At 41.9% G+C, this 21,334-nt stretch overlaps 2 protein-coding genes and 1 pseudogene across 9 annotated transcripts in view; all 3 read right to left on the bottom strand.

The window, feature by feature from the left end:
* Nucleotides 1-3,772, bottom strand: part of LOC110486206 (supervillin) — a 34,488-nt gene extending 30,716 nt beyond the window's left edge. For 7 of the 8 annotated variants that reach the window (XM_036940907.1, XM_036940906.1, XM_036940905.1 and 4 more), the window contains exon 1: nucleotides 3,666-3,772. The gene's annotated coding sequence lies outside the window, so the exon portion shown is untranslated. The remainder of the gene's footprint in view (nucleotides 1-3,665) is intronic. The other variant, XM_036940901.1, reaches the window with a different exon arrangement.
* Nucleotides 3,773-6,171: 2,399 nt separating this feature from the next.
* On the bottom strand, nucleotides 6,172-8,233 carry LOC110485156 (annotated as a pseudogene).
* Nucleotides 8,234-9,009: 776 nt separating this feature from the next.
* LOC110486209 (all-trans-retinol 13,14-reductase) lies at nucleotides 9,010-19,387 on the bottom strand. The gene is made up of 11 exons (XM_021557638.2): nucleotides 18,980-19,387; nucleotides 17,986-18,168; nucleotides 17,134-17,375; nucleotides 16,100-16,301; nucleotides 15,712-15,909; nucleotides 15,505-15,624; nucleotides 14,660-14,798; nucleotides 11,403-11,512; nucleotides 10,562-10,731; nucleotides 10,185-10,344; nucleotides 9,010-10,025 (listed from the first exon to the last, which is right to left on the bottom strand). Exons 1-11 carry the CDS (start codon nucleotides 19,137-19,139, stop codon nucleotides 9,880-9,882), a joined length of 1,830 nt encoding a protein of 609 aa, XP_021413313.2. The 5' UTR covers nucleotides 19,140-19,387; the 3' UTR covers nucleotides 9,010-9,879.
* Between the last annotated feature and the right edge of the window lie 1,947 nt (nucleotides 19,388-21,334).

The following is a 21,334-nucleotide window of genomic DNA, read 5'->3' on the forward strand; positions in this document are numbered from 1 at the left end:
TCGCTGGTCACCATTGCATCTCCCACCTGTAGCACACGCTCCAGCAGGTATATCTCTCTAGTCACCCCCAAAACCAATTCTTTCTTTGGCCGCCTCTCCTTCCAGTTCTCTGCTGCCAATGACTGGAACGAACTACAAAAATCTCTGAAACTTGAAACACTTATCTCCCTCACTAGCTTTAAGCACCAACTGTCAGAGCAGCTCACAGATTACTGCACCTGTACATAGCCCACCTATAATTTAGCCCAAACAACTACCTCTTTCCCTACTGTATTTAATTGATTTATTTATTTTGCTCCTTTGCACCCCCATTATTATTTTTTATTTCTACTTTGCACATTCTCCCATTGCAAATCTACCATTCCAGTGTTTTACTTGCTATATTGTATTTACTTTGCCACCATGGCCTTTTTGCCTTTACCTCCCTTCTCACCTCATTTGCTCACATTGTATATAGACTTGTTTATACTGTATTATTGACTGTATGTTTGTTTTACTCCATGTGTAACTCTGTGTCGTTGTATGTGTCGAACTGCTTTGCTTTATCTTGGCCAGGTCGCAATTGTAAATGAGAACTTGTTCTCAACTTGCCTACCTGGTTAAATAAAGGTGAAATAAATAAAAATAAAAAATATGAAGAGAAATAATGAAGAGAAATTATAGACAAAACGTATTGGCTATTGGACATAAACATTACAAAACGAGTTGGAAATCGCAAATTCAACAATGAGTGGCTTGGAAGGAATCAGTGGCTGACTGCAAGCATTACAAAGCAATCATTCACCTGCTATTCATTGGAGTGGCTGTAGTTGTGTGGTCCCAAGTCTAAGATTAAGGGTCTCTTTTCCTAGTTTAAAATTATAAACATTCAACATTGGCCAAGCTGTCAATGAAGCATGATTTGTGCCGCACTCAAAACAACAGTTAACTCGGAACTGCAAAATCTAGTGAGTTCAAGACCTCGGGAAAAAACGAGCTACGACTGGGAAAATACGTTTTGAACTTTCATCTAACTCAGAAATTTAAAAATCCTGAACTCGGACCTCTTTCTAGAGCTATGACCTGAAGATCACTGACATCATCATGATTCAACCTTTTATTTCTTCTCATGTTCCAGTTGTCTTGAAAGCACCATAAATCCAGAGAATGGCAGACTGATGACAAAATTTGCCCACGATGTACCGCCGCATCACCTTCCTGTTCAAGTGAGCACACCACAACAAGGTGAGTCCAAAAATGTCTCGTATGCTGCTGCATAAAAAAATATGTAATATGCCAGGGAGATATGCATACTGTAGCTAAGAAAGTAATACTAAGTGTATGTTGTGTAGTAAGCAGTTTTTAGCCCATGTGCCTCACCCTACAAATTTGGTCTATTTTCACCTCTTCGTTTCACCTACTGTTCTGACTTGGTGGTGCACATGTAGCCTATAACCTGTGTTTGAGAAATGTAATCGTTGAATATTGTAAGAGCCTTCATTGCCTGCTTATATGCCCCCTTTATTTATCCTATGGTTCTGACTTGGTGTACACGGAGTACACTGTAAGAACGGCCCATGTTCTGAATTCTGTCACTGTATATTTCAAAAGTGTTGAACATATTGACTACCTTCGTTCTAGCTCGCTCATTATTGTCTTATTCTAAATTACGGAGTGCCTCTTATCGGTTTGTCGTCCCCTTATAACATAGTTTGTACATCTCAATTGTCAGTAGAAACCACATTTATGCAAGTCAGACATATTTTTTTAAGGCAGTAAACGAGGCTGAATGAACTGTTTCACTGCCAGACAAGGCTCCGCTGATAGCCAATTGTAGCAGTGGTAAGGTGTTGGGACTGCTGTTGAGACTCTGCTGTTGGGACAGATTTATATAGGCCCTGACAGTTTGTGGGCACCGTTTGTCACCGTTGTAGTGCAATTAAGGTATTGTTTAGTGGCTTTGCTGGCATAAATACCACTTCTTTTTTTTTTGCCCCACCAAGATTTACATGCTAAAATCGCCACTGCCTCTTACCCAATTAGCATATATGTTTTTTTTTTGTTTAACAGAACTCAAAATGCCCACACAGTAATCTAGAATTAGAAACGGATTATTTATAGATAATGTCCATACTAAACGTTAGAACTTCCAGTACAAATGCAATGGATTTGTCCCATCCAATGGGGTCTCTGATCTCACATCTTCCCCCATTGAAGTAAAATGATATGTTAAATCAGATGATGTCACCAAATTCAGGACAGGAGCAGACTGTGAAGTCCAGATTAAAGAGACAGAGAGGAATTACACACGATTAGAACGGTACCAAAATGTGTTGGCTTCCCATCCACTCTTCCCATTCTAAAGCGTCCGCATGCTTTCCATCTGAAACAGTTCTGAACAGTTTGTGCATGTATTATGCCACCTTTTTCTTTTCGTTCTGGTCTTCACGGCAGAAAATGTCAAAATGAATGACAGATTTCTTGAGTTATCTTAGATTAATTCGGACTATTTTGAGGAAGTGTACGCTGGCTTCGGCATCTCAAAATGGACAACCAGTACTATTGCCACTTTTTTCTCGCTTTTCAAGCGAAGGTCTATTGAGGGAGAATGCGAGCGGTGAACCGAAGCATGCGGAAGGCTTAAGGGGTGTTACCTCTCTGTACCCATGTTCTGGATAATCACTGGACACAATGGACATGTGATGCAGGTGAATTAGGGATAGATTTAACCAGAGCCTTCTATTTAAAATAAAATGCTCTGGGTTTAAATAGCTCAGAATGCTGCTATCACTGGGGCCATGGCAGAGTTTTGCCTATACAAATACACTCTAATTGAGTTTAGAAATGATAACAACTGCAGCTTCTAGGACTTGTGTACACTATGAAACATAATGCCTCTAGAGCAGCTGTAGCTCTCCTCCTCCACCCCTCATACTGTAACCCACACCTCCGCCCCTGGAATGATGTGACACATTAACAGCTGTTTACTGTATGATGTCCACGTGTGAACAATTGGGAATATTTTGCTTCACCAATGCCGGACGGCATCCAAAAGATCTAGCCTAAATCACATGGATTACATGCGAGTATGAACGATGACATGACATCACTGTCCCTTTCTGTACATATAATTCAGTCCTAGTTGATATGCCAGCCCACTCTAACTTCCACCCTCGACATCAGCCACAATGCATTCAAGAAAGCGCAATGGCAACAAACATCAAATGTTTGGTAAGATAAAGACATGAGGCCGACCAAGTCGCTCTGCAGTTTGATATTACAAATCTATTAACAGAGTATAATCACTATTTGATACCACATGTCAATTCATTTAAAAAAAACTGGGGGAAGACCTTGCATTCGGGACATAATTCCTTGTCAGTAACTGACGCGTAATGGACACAATTCGAGGGTCTATTTTCCTTGCCACTCGTGCGCACTGGTGAGGCTTTTTTAACTAACTGTTTAATAGATCAAATTGGACTTTAAATTAAAATTAATTAAATTAACCATGTCCTTAACTGTCAGTTTATTTGAGTCGAATCAATCTAGTTGTGCCGAAAGCGCACTAAAACTCACGGTGTCATTTACAATGAGCGAAAAGCTAAACAATGCCCATTGTAAATTGGCTTTCAACATGTTTTGTTTTAGAAGGCTACATAAAGGAATTTTGCTAGGGTACTTACATGTACTCGAATCGTAGGGGACCGGCTATGGTCACTAACAACAGCAGGGACTGGGCATTTGTGCGCCGCTGCAACAGAGAGCGTGGAAGCCCATTTACGGCGAGCGCAGCCTGTCCCTGTTACAAATATAACCCCCTCCCTTCGCCCAGGCGCTGCTGCATGCCACATGCAGGGGCCAACGCTGAGCGGGCTATAGACGGCAATTGACAGAACCAGTCAAATGTCAGCACACTGTCAATAGCGCAGATAAAGTTAGTAGCAATGTCATCTCTATTTCTTAAGCTATGATTGGATTTGTTTTATTTCTTTGCTACAACATATGCTACATACATCTACAATGTCAAGTCTGGCCATTTCATGGATCAAGATACGCTTGAATAAAGATAACTTGAACCCTAAAGACACTTGTATTTATCCAAATAGGACCCAGGAATACAATTAAACTGTTTGAAAGTTATCACTAAATACCGTAAGGCAAACAAATTGGAGAAGTACCCTACCACCTCTCAGTATAGAACACTGCCTCGAGTGCCCAAACAGGCACTTTGCCATTTCACTTAAAGGTAGTCACCGAAATGACTTTGCACAAACAGCAACGCAAACAGTGCAATGAGTGAGATGCAAGATAAGCCTGATACAAAACTTCTCAAATAGTATCTGCGCTTGCGCACAGGTTCGCATCACACTCTTACAACGTAGTAGCCACGGGACCAAAACATTGGAGAAGTTTAGCATTGCGCTCCAATGCTCTTAGTTCTTGCGTAAATTAACCCACTACGCTGTTTACTTTGTACATCTACGTGATATCGCTGACTCTGCCTTTAAGTTAACTGGGTAGAAGGACCAGAATACATTGAAAGGGGGATCAGAACAGAGAGCTAGGACAGAGGCCTTTGCACAAATTAGGCAACACGTGAAGGATGCAGCACTGGCAGTCCCACATCTGAAGAGACCAAAGAACTTCTAAAATAACACCGTCACAGTAGGCCAGAGGAAGTCTGAAGTTTGATTCATACTCTAGCTTGGGCCACTTCAGGTCTTGAACAGTAAGAATATATCTGACCTTATAAACATGATTGCACTTGACCCTGTGTGGCCATCGTGGAGGTGGGATAAACCTATAGCCATGTCTCTTATACAAATTAGTACAACAGACATTTTGAAACATGACATAAGATGAGGGTCGAATATCAAACCAGATCCAATAACAGTTAACAGGTGCTGCTCAATAGAATGAATGAAATGAAAACAGTAACATTGTCTAAAGTACTCACAATGAAATGAATTTACATTTGCTCAATTAAAACAAGATCGCAGAATGTTCTCCCTGAAAAAAATGCAACCTAACATTAAAATGGCATCTCAAAACTTAAAAAGAAAACCTGTGTACAGGTATGAGCTTTCCAAGTATCTAAACAGAGAATATATATATGAAATAAAAAAGGGCCATAAAGAACCAAATGTGCATTTGGAACAATAAAAATAAAATAATGCATTCACTTATATGCTCATACAGTAGTGTCATTCCCTTGCAGCAACTTGAGATTAATAATAGCACTTGTAACAGCAGCAATATCCCTCAGTAATAAATGAAAGCGCACACATTCTGAATGATTAAGATTTTGTTCTAGCAGCTCGTTTCTGCATTCTGACCGTCTGGTATCAAATACAGAGTGGAAAACGAATCAATCAACAACGCATAAAAAAAAAAATTGAAACAATAACTAAGTGGGCACCCATGCCTCTGTTTTGGTTAAGAGTTGAAGGATGGGCATGGGGAAAATGTAACCACTCTCAAATTCAAAGATGGATGCAAAGACTGACCATCTCTGATGTAAAAATTATAGTTTGCCCATGTCTTGAGGTTACATTTACATCGTTCACAAACAGTGAGTCAAACAAGCTTATATTTTGGTTTCTGATGGGGTACTACAGCTGAACTAAGCTCATGAGGTATTTATAAGTTATATTCTTCAAAAATGAATGGTTATATATTATTCTTTTATAAGTAAAAAAAAAAAAAATGGATGTAGCAACTAAGGATTCTAGCTATAAACTTTGTTATGAAATTTGTTGTAGTAAAGCAATATATTTGTTGTAATTTAAATCACTGTCAACTTTCCTTTTCCTTCCACTTTGGGTTTTCATGCCATGCAGTTTCTACATCGCTTGATATAAATGTGTTTTTTCAAAACACGAAACTAGTCTTCAGAAATGCATTTCAGATAAAACCAATCGAGATTTGGAAATTCATGTTGAACAAATTACCTTTAAAGGGGCAATGCTACATAAATGTTTTGACTTTTAAATTGATGATATATACCCATTGATTGTTGAAGAATATAACTTAATACCTAATTAGCTTAGTTCAACTGTCGTACCCCATCGGAGCCCAACTAATAAGCCTGTTTTACTCCATTGTTTGTAAATAAGGTAATTGTAAACAAACACTATATAGCTTTAAAACATGGTTAAATCTATAATTTTGATATCACGCATGGTCAGTCTTTGCATCCTTAGCTCTGTCTATGAATTTGAGATTCAATTTTTCCACCCCTCAACTTTTTTTTTAACCAAAACAGTGACAGGGCGCCCACTTTATTGCTTAACCTGCAGATTTACCTTTTAAATATTTTCACTTACTTTTTATTTCCATTCCAAAATTCTACATTTTGATATAGGTACATCACATCTTGTGGTACGGGAAGCCTCAGTGTTCTATAGGCTAGGAATGAACCTCTGTCCCAGCTCTCCCTTCTTCTCTCCACATCGTGCCAGGTTGTGAGTACTCAGGCGCACACCAGTAAAGGGTGGGAGAGGACTCTGGAAGCTCTGAGATGCGATTGGCCGGGCTGAACTCTAGACATTGTGCTTTAAAAGAACAATAGAATTTCAATGATTCATTAACTCGGGAAAATGCCTTGTAACAGAAACATGATTCAAAATGTGTATATTGTACATACAAGGAGCAGGTTGTTCTCCTCCTGGCCCAGGTTGGATAAGAGCTGGGTGCAGGGGTCTCTGGGGCACCAACTACAGGTGTAGGAGATGGGGCTCTCCCTGGGCCAGTCCTCCTCGCTGGGCAAGCCAATCACCCTGTGGGACATGGGAAAGAGCACAGACACAACCCCAACACAAGGCACTGGTAAAACACAACTCATACATTATTCAAATGCTTTTATCATAAACGACCGATCAAAAGTTGGGCACGGTAGAAGAAAAAAAATCACTCAAAGATTTTCTGGAGCTGCTGAGCGTCAGCGTCTCCACAGAACAATGGTATCAAAAGGAATAGTTTGGTAAAAATGCAGCCGGCGCTCCACATGTCCACGGAGGACATATAACCAGAGTGGAGCAGCACCTCAGGGGCCCCTGTACCACAGTGTCACCACCTGAAGAGAGAGAGAGGAGAGAGGATTGAGACATTGGATAGGACATAGAAAGATACTTTTTACTTTTATGCATAGTTCCTTTACCTTAGTTAGGCTGGGGGACAATGGCACTGACAATTGAACAGATTGTGCATTGAAAGGAGGATGTTCTACTCTGTAGACTTACACAGGGTGTAAGGGCGATGTGATAGGTGTAGATGCACGCCAGCCCAATGCCAGCAATCTTCACCTCTCCACGGCTACTTACCAGTACATTCTCCGGCTTCAGATCGCAGTGCACCAGCATGTTGGTGTGCAGGAAGTCCAGCCCCTGCAGCAGCTGCACCACCACATCCTGTACAGACAGGAAGCAGCATGACAGCAATGCTCAACCACTTTCTCTGACTGTGGCTTATTCTGACAAGATATGAGGACATCTGGCATGAAAAGTTTAAAAAAAAAGAGTACCGTAAAATGTTATACTAATTCTTAATGGAGTGCTTTGGAGTCGTTGAGGTTTTTTTCAGATGCAGGTATGTAAAGGGGGCTAATTCACACCTTAATTTTGTCAAGACTCAGTCCAGTGCTGGGGACCATGGTGAGGAAGGTAGACAGGTCCTGGTCTCTGTACCCAAACACCAGCGTCAGGTCCAAACTCCTGTTCTTCAGACCAGCAGATACGTCCAACAACCTTTCAGTAAGATCAGCAATTAAGGTCAATCATTGTGAACCATTTATGTTATTGAAATGGCATGACACCATGGTATACAATTATAAAACACCATCACAGTGATTTTAACCCCAAATACCATTATGTGTTATTCCAAGGCTATGCAAAAATGTTCCGATATAATTTAATAACAGAAACATGAACTTACTTTACAATGTTGGGATGGTTGAAATACCCGATCTTACGCAAGAGCGCTACCTCCCGGATCGTGAAAGCAGGAATCCCACTCTCCGTGTCTCCGGGTATGTTCAACTTCTTCACCGCTACAAGTCGCTGTTGATTGCATACCTCTCTGGTCCTGTACACTTTGCCATATGCGCCTTCACCCCTCTGCAAGTATTTCCTCATTCTGATGTTCATCGCACCCATTGACCTCCATGACCGGCCGATTTCGAATTTGGATGCAACTAGGATGGAATAAATGCGTAAACGCCTGTAAACAAGCGGTCAAGTAATAAACTGGACAGTGATGTGAACTGCTTCCACTTGCATACGCCTTTTACTATTAGCCACTGTTCATATGTGTGTTTGTGTGTGGGGGGTCAAGACATTTACGATACTTATTTACCTAGCTAGATGAAGTACTTATGCAAGAGTGAACTTAAAGAGTTTAGTAAGCTTTACACAAGACACCGATTTTATGCATTGCAGCTGGCAAGCTAACTAAGTAGCCAGCAATTTCCTCCAGCCCGACCTAGCAACCACTTGCTAGCTAACCAAAATGGCATCTCAAAGCTGCTTTGTGCAATGTGTGGTTAGCTATACTTAGCTAATATTTAATTAATTGTGATTAATTTACCATCTCACACCAAACTGCAGATATATACATTTTCAAGACGCTCATAAATTATGGGACAACATTCTGGTAGGGCCCCTTATTCTCAACTAATCAGATCTCTCATGTCCGACAAACGTGGTCCTGGAGACCTCTGTGCATGTTCCATCCTCATGTCTTGCACATTATGGACATGTTCTGTAGATACACACGTTTATCCTGGGGATATTGATGAAAGAATGGTAAATGCATTTTGACTTATAATAAATCAAACAATATTCCAGGCCAGCCATGATACCAGTATCAATAGAATTCTAAAGGGATGATAAATGACTAAAAGGTTAGGAAACAAATCTATTCTATCTCTGATGAATCCTTCATTATCACAGTTTGCATTATTGTTACAAAGTCCCCCCCCATACATTTACAGAGTGGAATAATTCATTTTTACAATGATCAGCATTAAGATATTTTTGTATTCCATGTTTAATAACTCAAGGCATGTTCATTCAAAACAATCCAGTCTTTACATCTGTGTTCGAATGGAGGCAATAGACATTTACAGTGGTTAGAGTTACAGCATAGAGCTTTTAAACCTGGTTCACAATTTTGTTGCGTCATGGCTTTTTTTTTCACCCAACATTATTGCATAGGTGAATTTAGCATAGCTGGTTGGAAGACCGTCTGAAAACTCAGACAGAAGCCACTGTTATCCATCCACAGTATATTGAGTAATGATTAATTATTAACATGTTTGCAGTGGTTATTGGTACTGGTATCAAAAGTATTGGTAACTTAATCTACTCCACCCAACACTTGTTCTCAATATATTAAGAGTGAAAATATTTAGTATTAAATCACATCCATCTGCACACTTGATTTATGAAAACACAATGGAAAAAAAAAAAGCTATCTATCCCTGGGCTATCATTTTCAAAGGTCGATTGGTTGTAAACTTCATTTCCCAGATCTGATGCAGATAGCATCCACAGAAAGATTCATAGACTTTCAAATGTGTTTTCCCTCAACAGTGAGAGAGAGCAGAGTTCTCTTCACTCATTGATTAGAATAGTCACACCCTCAAACACACAGTAACCGTCTTGAGGGATCTTTTCACCACGTTGACTGTAGGACCAGAGATCGAAGCCTGTCCCCTGGACTTGTGTTATTAAAGCTTTCAGTGAGCTGGGTGAAGTTGCCCCTAGATGGTGATCTTGGGTCAGTTAGGCATTTTCCCCATTAATGTGGATTGGGGGAGGGGAAGTTTATCCTAGATCTGTACCTAAGGGAAACTTCACCCGAAGCCACAACGGGTTGAGGGAGGTGGTCAGTCTTGTGTTACTCCAACTTCTTAGTGTCGACACGTTTGGTCTTCTTGGCCAGAGCAATGGTATCCAGGTGCAGGTTACGGTTGAGGATGACAGAACCACAGGTGAGAGCCCCAGCCAGCGCACCAGCAAAGCCACACACAAACACGTCCTGACCTGCACACAAACATCAGCACGCAGTAGAAACCAGAGCCGATATAGACCTTTAGTAATACTGAAGTCAAACTTATGACATGTGTTAGTCTATCAAAAACATAGACATATAGCTTCTCTCTGATATATCCATGAACCCCATCAGCCGTATAAGATACTGACCTGTGAGGTAGAGGTTCTTCAGGGGTGTCTGGGGCCTCACGGTGGCACTGCACTCAGCGCTGAAACGAGCTGTGCCATGGTCTGCTCCATAGATCTCCCCTTTAGGGGCTCCAATGTAGTGCGTGTTTGTTATGGGTGTTCCAGCCTCTATGAACTCAACCTAAAGACGGACACAGAGAGAGAGAAATGGGAGATGTCGATGCCCTGTTCACAATGCATACTACTTTCCATCGAGGTATCAGGTTACATCATTTGTCAAAATGAAAAAAGGAAACTTGTCTAGGTTACAGCTTACTAGCGCATCCACCATAGAGATGTTAAGTTTCCCGGACAAGGCTTTCAACCAGAGTTTAGTACGAACGGGCCAAATGCTCTACCTTGTCCCTGGTAATCTTGGGGAAGACGCTCATCACCACCTCCAGAATCGAGTCACAGAAGATCTGCTTCAGCTCATTGTAATCAGTCCCTCTGTTGGTCACCTTGTCATCCTTCCACTCCTCAAACCACTCATAGTTAGCAAAGCTCACCAGACTCAGGGTGGACTTGCCTGTGAAGAACAGGGAAACGAAAAGGAGTTGAAACACGCCTGTTCAGCCTTCATTCTGATGGCATCGGATACCGTTAGTTGTGTGCATTTCCAATAAGTCTTAAGTTACAAGACGTTTTGGTATGGTGTAGATCAAGAGACCAAGCAGGTTGTTTCCAGGAACACGTTGCAACACTAATGCATCAACATTGGACAGTCAATAGAATGGAACAAATCAAATTAACAGACTTTGAAAGGGCATTTGCCACCATCTGGTACCTGATAGAAAACTACAGAATTCTGTAGTATGTTGTCCTAACTGTTGTCTTGTCTGTGTTACCATGAAGTAAATACAATAAAAATAGCAAAAACATCACAAAACAGTCTCACATCAGGAATAAAACTAGAACGAGGCCTAACACCCAACACTGCAACCCTCAGGAAAAGAAAGGATTGACCCAGAAACACCAGGAGGAGAGATGCCCAGGCCAATATGGCGAGAGCATCCTCAACCGGTACAACTTGCCTCGAACCGAGTAATATGTAGGACATTAGTCAATGGATTGTGCTCCTTATACGAGCCAAGGGTTTAAATAAGTAAAGTCAGTGGATGATGCATTTCCAAGGATCAAAATAATTAAATCATTTAGTATGGTGAAAAATCAGTGCCAGCACTAGTCTTGTTTCTGTACCTGGTGATCGTTCCTCCCAGGTGGGATCTTTGGCTGATGGAGAGGCCACAAAGAGGAGGGGCACACTTCTCGCTGACTCCTCCCTGTTTCCCTTCAGATAGGTGACAACCCTATAACATCCAGATAATGGGAGTAGTAAAAATACTGTAGGCTCTTTAACACTACCGTAAAGAACACTTCACCCTTCTCGGATTCTGGCACAGACACATATACAGTGCATTTGGAAAGTATTCAGACCCCTTCACGTTGTTACGTTACAGTAGTACTCTAAAAATGATTCAATTGTCCCCCCTCCCTAATCAACACACAATACCCCATAATGACAAAGCAAAATGTTATCTTTTTTTTTTCCCAGGTTGGCAAATGTACATATATATTAAAAAAACTGAAATATCACATTTACGTAAGTATTTAGACCCTTTACTCAGTACTTTGTGGAAGCACCTTTGGCAGCAATTACAGCCTTGAGTCTTCTTGGGTATGACGCTACAAGCTTGGCACACCTATATTTGGGGTGTTTCTCCCATTCTTCTCTGCAGATCCTCTCAAGCTCTGTCAGGTTGGATGTGGAGCTTCACTGCACAGCTATTTTCAGGTTGGGTTAGATTGGGTTCAAGTCCGGGCTCTGGCTGGGCCACTCAAGGATATTCAGGGACTTGTCCCGAAGCCACTTCTGCATTGTCTTGGCTGTGCGCTTAGGGTCATTGTCCTGGAAGGGGAACCTTCGCCCCAGTGTGAGGTCCTGAGCAGGTTTTCATCAAGGATCTCTGTACTTAGCTCCATTCATATTTCCCCTATCCTGACTAGTCTTCCAGTCCCCACAGCATGATGCTGCCACCACACTTCACCGTAGGGATGGTATTGGCCAGGTGATGAGCGGTGCCTGGTTTGCTCCAGACGTGAAGCTTCACATTCAGGCCAAAGAGTTCTTTCATGTAAGAATGGAGGTCTCCGTGTTCTTGGGGACCTTCAATACTGCAGACATTTTTTGGTACCCTTCCCCAGATCTGTGCCGACACAATCCTGTCGTCTCGGAGCTCTACAGACAATTCCTTCGACATCATGGCTTGGTTTTCGCTCTGACATGCAGTGTCAACTATGGCACCTTATATAGACAGGCGTGTGCCTTTCCAAATAATGTCCAATCAATTGAATTTACCACAGGTGGACTCTAATCAAGTTGTAGAAACAACTTAAGGATGATCAACGGAAACAGGATGCAACCGAGCTAAATTTTGAGTCTCATAGAAAAGGGTCTGAATAGTTACGTAAATAAGGTATTGTTTTTTTTTTTTTTTTTTTTAGATAAATTTGCACAAAAAATAAATAAAAAACAGTTTTTTGCTTTGTCATTATGGGGTACTGTGTGTAGATTTATGAGGGAAGAATGCAATATGTTTTAGAATAAGGCTGTAACGTAACAAAATGTGAAAGGGTCTGAATACTTTCCAAATGCACTGTAGACCATGCGTGTTAAACAGTGCGAATATCTATTGAGGTTCCAAACATGTTGTGAAATAAGTGCAGTGATGAGTGGCGAGTGTGTACTGATACTGTCTGTTTTGACGACACTGCATTTTAGTTGTTACCAAACAGATTACTGTAAACAGCACAATCTTTGATGCACACAGAGAAGGGGAGTGAAATACAGAATACATGACTAGACGCACTCTCATGTACCATAGGTTATGTAATGTCGCAGTAACTCACTTCTCTCTCAAAGTCCACACCACAAGACCTTCACAATGTCAGTCTTTGCAACACATCAGGTATACAGTTCAAGTCAGAGGTTTACACAGTCAATTAGTATTTGGTAGCATTCCCTTTAAATTGTTTAACTTGGGTCAAATGTTTTGGGTAGCCTTCCACGATCTTCCGACAAGAAGTTGCGTGAATTTTGGCCCATTCCTCTTGACAGAGCTGGTGTAACAGAGTCAGGTTTGTAGGCCTCCTTGCTCGCACACGCTTTTTCAGTTCTGCCCACATATTTTCTAAAGGATTGGAGGGCAGGGCTTTGTGATGGCCACTCCAATACCTTGACTTTGTTGTCCTTAAGCCATTTTCCCACAACTTTGTAATTATGCTTGGGGTCATTGTCCATTTGGAAGACCCATTTGTGAACAAGCTTTAACTTCTTGACTGATGTCTTGAGATGTTGCTTCAATATTTGCACATAATTCTCTATCCTCATGATGCAATCTATTTTGTGAAGTGCACCAGTCCCTCATGCAGCAAAGCACCCCCACAACATGATGCTGCCACCCCCGTGCTTCATGGTTGGGATGGTGCTCTTCGGCTTGCAAGCCTCCCCATTTCCCCCCCAAACATAATGGTCATTACAGCCAAACAGTTCCATTTTTGTTTAATCAGACCAGGGGACATTTCTCCAAAAAGTACAATATTTTTCCCCATATGCAGTTGCAAACCGTAGTCTGGCTTTTTTAATGGTGGTTTTGGAGCAGGGGCTTCTTCCTTGCTGAGCGGCCTTTCAGGTTATGTTGATATAGGACTTGTTTTACTGTGGATATAGATACTTTTGAACCTGTTTGTTTCCTCCAGCATCTTCACAAGGTCCTTTGCTGTTGTTCTGGGATTGATTTGAAATTTTCGCACCAAAGTACATTCATCTCTAGGAGACAGAACGTGTCTCCTTCCTGAGAGGTATGACGGCTGTGTGGTCCCATGATGTTTATACTTGTGTACCATTGTTTGTACAGGAGAACGTGGTACCTTCAGGCTTTTTGAAAATTCTCCCAAGGATGATCCAGACTTGTGGAGGTCTACAATTTTTCTTCTGAGGTCTTTGTTGATTTCTTTTGATTTTCCCATAATGTCAAGCAAAGAGCCACTGTGTTTGAAGATAGGCCTTGAAATACATCCACAGGTACACCTCCAATTGACTCAAAGGACATCCATTAGCCTATCATTTTCTGGAATTTTCCAGTCCCACAGTCAACTTAGTGTATGGTAACTTCTGACCCACTGGAATTGTGATACAGTGAATTATAAGTGAAATGGTCTGTAAACAATTGTTGGAAAAACTACTTGTGTCATGCAAAGTAGATGTCCTAACCAACTTGCCAAAACTATAGTTTGTTAACAAGAAATTTGTGGAGTGTATGTAAACTTCCGACTTCAACTGTACGTTAATAAGGACAAATAAGGTGTGAATTAAAAGAAATATACAAGTCATTAGACAGTGGGGCCAATGGGGACACGCCAATCTAGGGTTAAACAAAGAGAGAGGAAGGACCTACAGTTCATCCAGGTTGTGCTCTTTGAAGATCCAATAGTTGTCTGCTTTGAGGCCCAGGTCCTCCTTGGTTCCAGTCAGGCCCACGAAGATGCTCAGACCTCCTGCCCCGTTTTTCATCATACCAAGCTGCTTCTGGATGGCTGCAGGGCATCACAAAATCATACAACATTCATGAGTAGTAAGGATGTGCGTCTTTCCCTTTCAAGAGGATTCTATAGGTTTCTAGATACATGGGCTCCGATACGTTAAGTTTGAAACGATTCAGTTTGATTAGAGGAACATATCGATGTAATGCACTAACAGTTGCATAAACACATTCACTTCAAATTAAATTCTGCAGCTGTGGTTAAGGGATGAATAGGTCTATGGTGTATGATCAGGAATAAACCTACCCCTCATTGGTCAGCGTGCAGTTTAACTAGGCTACTGCCAGGGGTTGTTAGTTATGCAAAACTACTTGTAGAGCAATGACTGTCAACATAATTCCATACGTAGTTCCGACACTGAATGAGAGGAAGCAAGTGTCACAAAAGATTGTAATTTTACCCCCCCAATTGTGTTTTAGCAATTCGTAACATTTTAATCGATTTTCTGACCGATGCATGCTACATTTGGATCGGTTTGGGGTCTCGATGCACTCATATCTTAAACATTTGAACCGGGGAACAATGCCCATTGGTGAACTGTTACAGCGTTAATGATTAGGCATCACAAGGTCATAGAAACATTATGATTAGGAAAAAACATCTAGACAACGGCATCGATACAAGTGTCAACTAACAATTATGTTGTTTTTTTAACGCAGATATCTTGAACATACACCCACACCATAATACCCTCACCCACCTGGCATGGCCTGGAGTTCCTTGGGCAGCAGCTTCTGGTAGGTGTTGAAGATGCCGGCGTTGGAGATGACCATTGGAGCATGCACATGGATCTCCTCCTGACCCTTCATCACGCTCACACCTGAAACCATGGGAACCAGATGGTCAAATCTGACCATCTGTGTGATCAACCAATTCACCTTTCAACCAATCAACCAGTCCTATTCACCAATAGCCTCCTTGTTGTCGTTGAACAGGATGCGGTTGACTGGGGCGCGGACGAGCACGGCCCCCCCTGCTTTCTCAATGATAGGGATCATGTGGTAGGCGATCTCACTGGCTCCTCCTATTGGGTACCAGGCGCCAGTCAGGTAGTGGCAGACCAGCAGGCTGTGCATGGAGAAGCTGCCATCCTTGGGCATGTTACCTGCAGTTACACACAACAAAATTGAGTCTTATAAAACCAAACACACAACAAAAAGAGATGCAATTAATTTGGTCCATGTGGAAAGCGTGTCCCCCAAATGGCACAAATGAGTGAACTACATAGGGACGCAGTCTTTCATTGGAGATGGCTGTGGTTATGCTCTCCACTATCAGGAACTACAGCAGCCTACCGTAAGTGCCAAAGACGTAGCTGAAGACGGCCCTGAGGTCATTGTTCTCAGTCAGTTCGTTGACCACCTCAGTCACGCTGCGAGACGCCATGCGGAAGAAGAACGACAGACGATTGGCGAGGCCTGTGTACACCAGGAACTTGGCCAGGGGGACAGGAACGAGCTTCAGCAGACACAGGAACCAAACGCTGCGTCCTGCTTTCTGTTGATGGAATTCAGACATATACAGTACCGTTCAAAAGTTTGAGGGTCACTTAGAAATGTCCTTGTTTTTGAAAGAAAAGCATTTTTTTGGTCCATTAAAATAGCATCAAATTGATCAGAAATACAGTGTAGACATTGTTAATGTTGTAAATGACTATTGTAGCTGGAAATGGCTGATACTTTATGGAATATCTACATAGGCGTACAGAGGCCCATTATCAGCAACCATCACTCCTGTGTTCCAATGGCACGTTGTGTTAGCTAATCCAAGTTTATCATTTTAAAAGACTAATTGAGCATTAGAAAACCCTTTTGCAATTATGCTAGCACAGCTGAAAACTGTTTTCCTAATTAAAGAAGCAATAAAACTGGCCTTCTTTAGACTAGTTGAGTATCTGGAGCATAGGCATTTGTGGGTTCGATTACAGGCTCAAAATGGCCAGAAACAAAGAACTTTCTTCTGAAACTTGTCAGTCTATTCTTGTTCTGACAAATGATGGCTATTCCATGCGATAACTTGCCAAGAAACTGAAGATCTTGTACAACGCTGTGTACTACTCCCTTCACAGAACAGCACAAACTGTCTCTAATTAGAATAGAAGGAGTGGGAGGCCCCGGTGCACAACTGAGCAGGAGGACAAGTACATTAGTGTTTAGTTTGAGAAACAGATGCCTCACAAGTCCTCAACTGGCAGCTTAATTAAATTGTACCCGCAAAACACCAGTCTCAACGTCAACAGTGAAGAGGAGACTCCAGGATGCTGGCCTTCTAGGCAGAGTTGCAAAGAAAGAAAGAAAAAAACACGAGGTTATTGATGACATCACGATACCTTGACCAGCCTCATGTACTCATCGATGGCCGCCTCCTCCCCAGGGAAGAACTTCTTCAGCTCGTCAGGGAAACGGTTCCTGCCGCTGTAGATGGGATAGGTGCGCCTGTTCTCAGGAGGGCCCAGCACCACCTGGTCAAATGGGTTGTCCAGCGGCTCCCACTGCAGCTGACCATTGGTCAGCTGGTCAAGCATACAGCGGAAGGGCTTATGCTCCAACAGGTCCCCAATGTAGTGGATACCTGAAGTGGAGGCATGATTGATTGATTGTATTATTAGAATGTTTTGTATCTAGGATGTCTAGCTCAAATCACATGGGCTTATAAGACACAGTATTATTGATTAATAGTTTGCATTTAGTGTTACACTTAAACTCACTTTTTTTTTTTTTTAACAAAACCAGGCTAGGGCTAGCCCAGGACATGCGGTCAGTTTTTTTAGGAACTAAAAGTTGGTGTCTCAACTTACTGTTGAGAGTTGCAACAGTAGAATACATTACGTACAATTTCTCTACATCCCATGGCAAAATGTTATTTTTTTAGTGTCAATAGGAGGGCAGGCTCTAAAATGTTTTGCAAAATTTCACTTAGGGCCCCCAAAAGGCTAGGGCCGGCTCTGTCTGCATGTGTGGTTATCTGATGTGGGTATATGCAAAACCGCAAGCCACCATGTAGAACCCCACCACCATCAAAGTTGCCCATCCTTGATTTAGGTCAACAATAGAAATAGACCAGGTTCATAGCCACTACCGTCTCTCAGTAGAGGAAGGTACCTACCACATTGAGTAAGGAAAGGTAAACTTGATAGCTGCCTTCTAGGTAAGGAAAGGTCAACTGATAAGAGCCTTCTCACCCACGTCAAACTCAAAGCCTTTCTCTGTAAAGGTGTGGCAGCAGCCTCCGGCCCGATCATGCTGCTCCAGAACCAGGACCCGCTTTCCAACCTTAGCCAGCAGCACCGCCAGCCCAAGACCACCAATTCCACTGCCAATGACAATGGCATCTAGTTTCTCGGGTACTTTACTGGCCAAGAAACCTGGTTGGGAAGAGTAAAAAATAAATAAAAAAACAATATTCGTACATGAAACAAATAACGATGTGTTCCAGCAATATTATCCCCTGGACTGTGCCAAAACAGCCTATAACCACGTTTACATCTAAACCATTTCATGGGGATGAATTACCTGACCCATGGAGAAAAAGTCACGACCGCATTTTCATGGAAACATTCAAATGCAGTACAATTATGTAGGCCTAAATGCAAACAGAATTTGTTCGTTCGACATGGTGGGATCTTTGTGTCGCTAAAATGAACTGTGCGCACTACGTAATAACGCACAACCTTTTTCTTTTCTCCGCAAAAAGTCCGTTTGATGGAAACACATGTCGTGGTTTTATGCAGATTTTTGAATATTCGCATGAAAATTGTAACAAATTGGATGAAAACGTAGCTAGTGGAACTGAAACAAGTGTGTGTAGCAGCTATAAACGTGATATAGTGCGGGTGGATTGCGTTTCAATGAGTTTAGTCACTAGTGCACTACAGCAGCAATGTTCAGCAGCAGCAATGTTCAGCTTGTGACGCAGTACTGTAGTTGACAGTGTAGCCATAGGAAATCGTTGTCAGCGGTTCTAACAAACGAAATAGTTACATGACCTGCTTTCAACTCCAAATGAATGCTCTTGAGTTACATGTGAACGACACAGCAATTGAATTATGCAACAAGATATAGCTTTCGAAACAAAACACACACAAACTGGACTAGGGTGTGTTTGCGCACATATTCCTAGGAAACTATATTTCGTGCATACATCGGTGATCGTCAAAACTTGTCTACGAGACTCACCCTGCTTCAGAACTTTGTTTTTCTCCTTCTTTTGGGTGACCAGTGGTTTAAGCGGCTCACGAGTGTCGATATCAAAAGGATTTGGTCCGGACGTACGGAACACATAGTTGTATACGAATGCAGCTAGAGCAGCACAAATGATTGCTACAATGATCCACATTTTACGAATTTTAAATCAGCGCACCTTCTCAATTTAAGTGGATACACACTTCCGCTTGCGAACAAGGTCTGCAATGGTTCCAGGCCACTTGGAACCCACCCACGCATGACAGATAGCACAGTTGTTTAATGGTATTTGTCGTATCTCCGTCGTTTTCAGCCAAAGAACATCGGGATTATTAAATAGCGTAAAAAGAACAACGCCCATAGTTGATAAAAAAAACTCTGCTCATTCTCCCAGATTTTATAACGAGAGGATTCTATTAAACTGGCCCGGGTAGGCGTATGAGCCGGCTGCACGTAAAACTCAGTTTTAGTCGAATAACGTTGGATTGGACTTTTCGCAGCAGGTTAGGATCATTCACGTAGCAGGCTATGGTGATTCGGTTGAGGTTAGGAAAAGGGTTCACTTATAAGCAAAAAATATACTGAACAAAAATATAAACGCAACAATTTCAAATATTTTACTGGGCTACAGTTCATATAGGGAAATTAGTCAATTGAAATAATTGAATTGGGCCCTAATCTATGGATTTCCCATGACTGGGCAGTGGTCCACCCACTTGGGAGCCAGGCCCAGCCAAACATAATTCGTTTTCCCCCACAAAAGGGCTTTATTACACCCGGTGGCTGGTATCAAATGATCCCACAATTGAAGAAGCCGGATGTTCACTTTCAGGGATGCAACAAGATTGCGCCGACATCGCTTCAGGTCCTTAGAAAACTATGCAGTTATTTGTTTTATGTATTTTATCTTACATTGTTAGCCCAGATAATCTGAAGTGTTTTTACATACAGCCGGGAAGAACTATTGGATATAAAAGCGATGTCAATGTAGCATCATTACGACCAGGAATACGTCTTTCCCGAAGCGGATCCTTTGTTCCCAAAACAACGCGGTCGCCACAGAAGAGGCAGATGGAGCGGCCTACTGGTCAGACTCAGAAGGCGAGCACAACATCCACCGCTTCCGAGCATATTATGCGCCAATGTACAATCTCTAGATAACAAGGTGGACGAAATTAGGGCACAAGTTGCCTTCCAGAGAGACATTTCACAGAAACATGGCTCACTCGGGATATGTTGTCAGAGTCGGTACAGCAACCCGGTTTCTTCACGCATCCCGCCAACAGAAACAAACATCCCTCTGGGAAGGAGGAGGGCTGGGGTGTATGCTTCATGATTAACTACTCATGGTGTAATCACAACAACATACAGGAACTCAAGTCCTTTTGTTCACCCGACCTAGAATTCCTTACAATCAAATGCTGACCGCATTATCTTCAAAGACAATTCTCTTCGATTATAGTCACAGCCGTGTACAGCCGTGTGATGACCCATAGGCAAGTTCAAACCGGGCCATTTTATCTGACTGCTGCCACCGATTGAACATAGACTCTAAAGAACCTATCACTTGGTCATGCATTACATAAATGTGTTGACAGGACAGAAAATTATGCCATTACATGCCTCACCCATATTTCACATTAAAATAGTGGACAGTGAAAACATTCATATTTTTTTATTTAAAAAAACAGTATCATGAGCAAGTTAAATACTAAAGCAATTGTGCAAAAACTGAAAAGGTATCCCAAAGTACAAAATACAGTATCGTTTCCCCACACAGAAAATTCATACAAGATGTTAGTTTTATGCAAGTATTTGCATTGTCAATGAGAAATGCAGTGAATATACAGTACCAGTCAAAAGTTAAGCCACACCTACTCACTCAAGGGTTTGACTTTCTTTTTACTATTTTCCTTCAAAGAATCCTCCATTTGCAGCAATTACAGTCTTGCAGACCTTTGGCATTCTAGTTGTCAATTTGTTGAGGTAATCTGAAGAGATTTCACCCCATGCTCCCTGAAGCACATCCCACAAGTTGGATTGATGGGCACTTCTTACGTACCATACGGTCAAGCTGCTCCCACAACAGCTCAATAGGGTTGAGCTCTGGTGACTGTGCTGAACACTCCATTATAGACAGAATACCAGCTGACTGCTTCTTCCCTAAATAGTTCTTGCATAGTTTGGAGCTGTGTTTTGGGTCATTGTCCTGTCATAGGAAGACAATTGCTCCAATTAAGTGCCGTCCACAGGGTATGGCATGGTGTTGCAAAATGGAGTGATAGCCTTTCTTCTTCAAGATCCCTTTTACCCTTTAGAAATCTCCCACTTCACAACCACCAAAGCACC

Source organism: Oncorhynchus mykiss, chromosome 13 (genome assembly GCF_013265735.2).
Source record: "Oncorhynchus mykiss isolate Arlee chromosome 13, USDA_OmykA_1.1, whole genome shotgun sequence".
NCBI classification, from domain to species: Eukaryota; Metazoa; Chordata; class Actinopteri; order Salmoniformes; family Salmonidae; genus Oncorhynchus; species Oncorhynchus mykiss.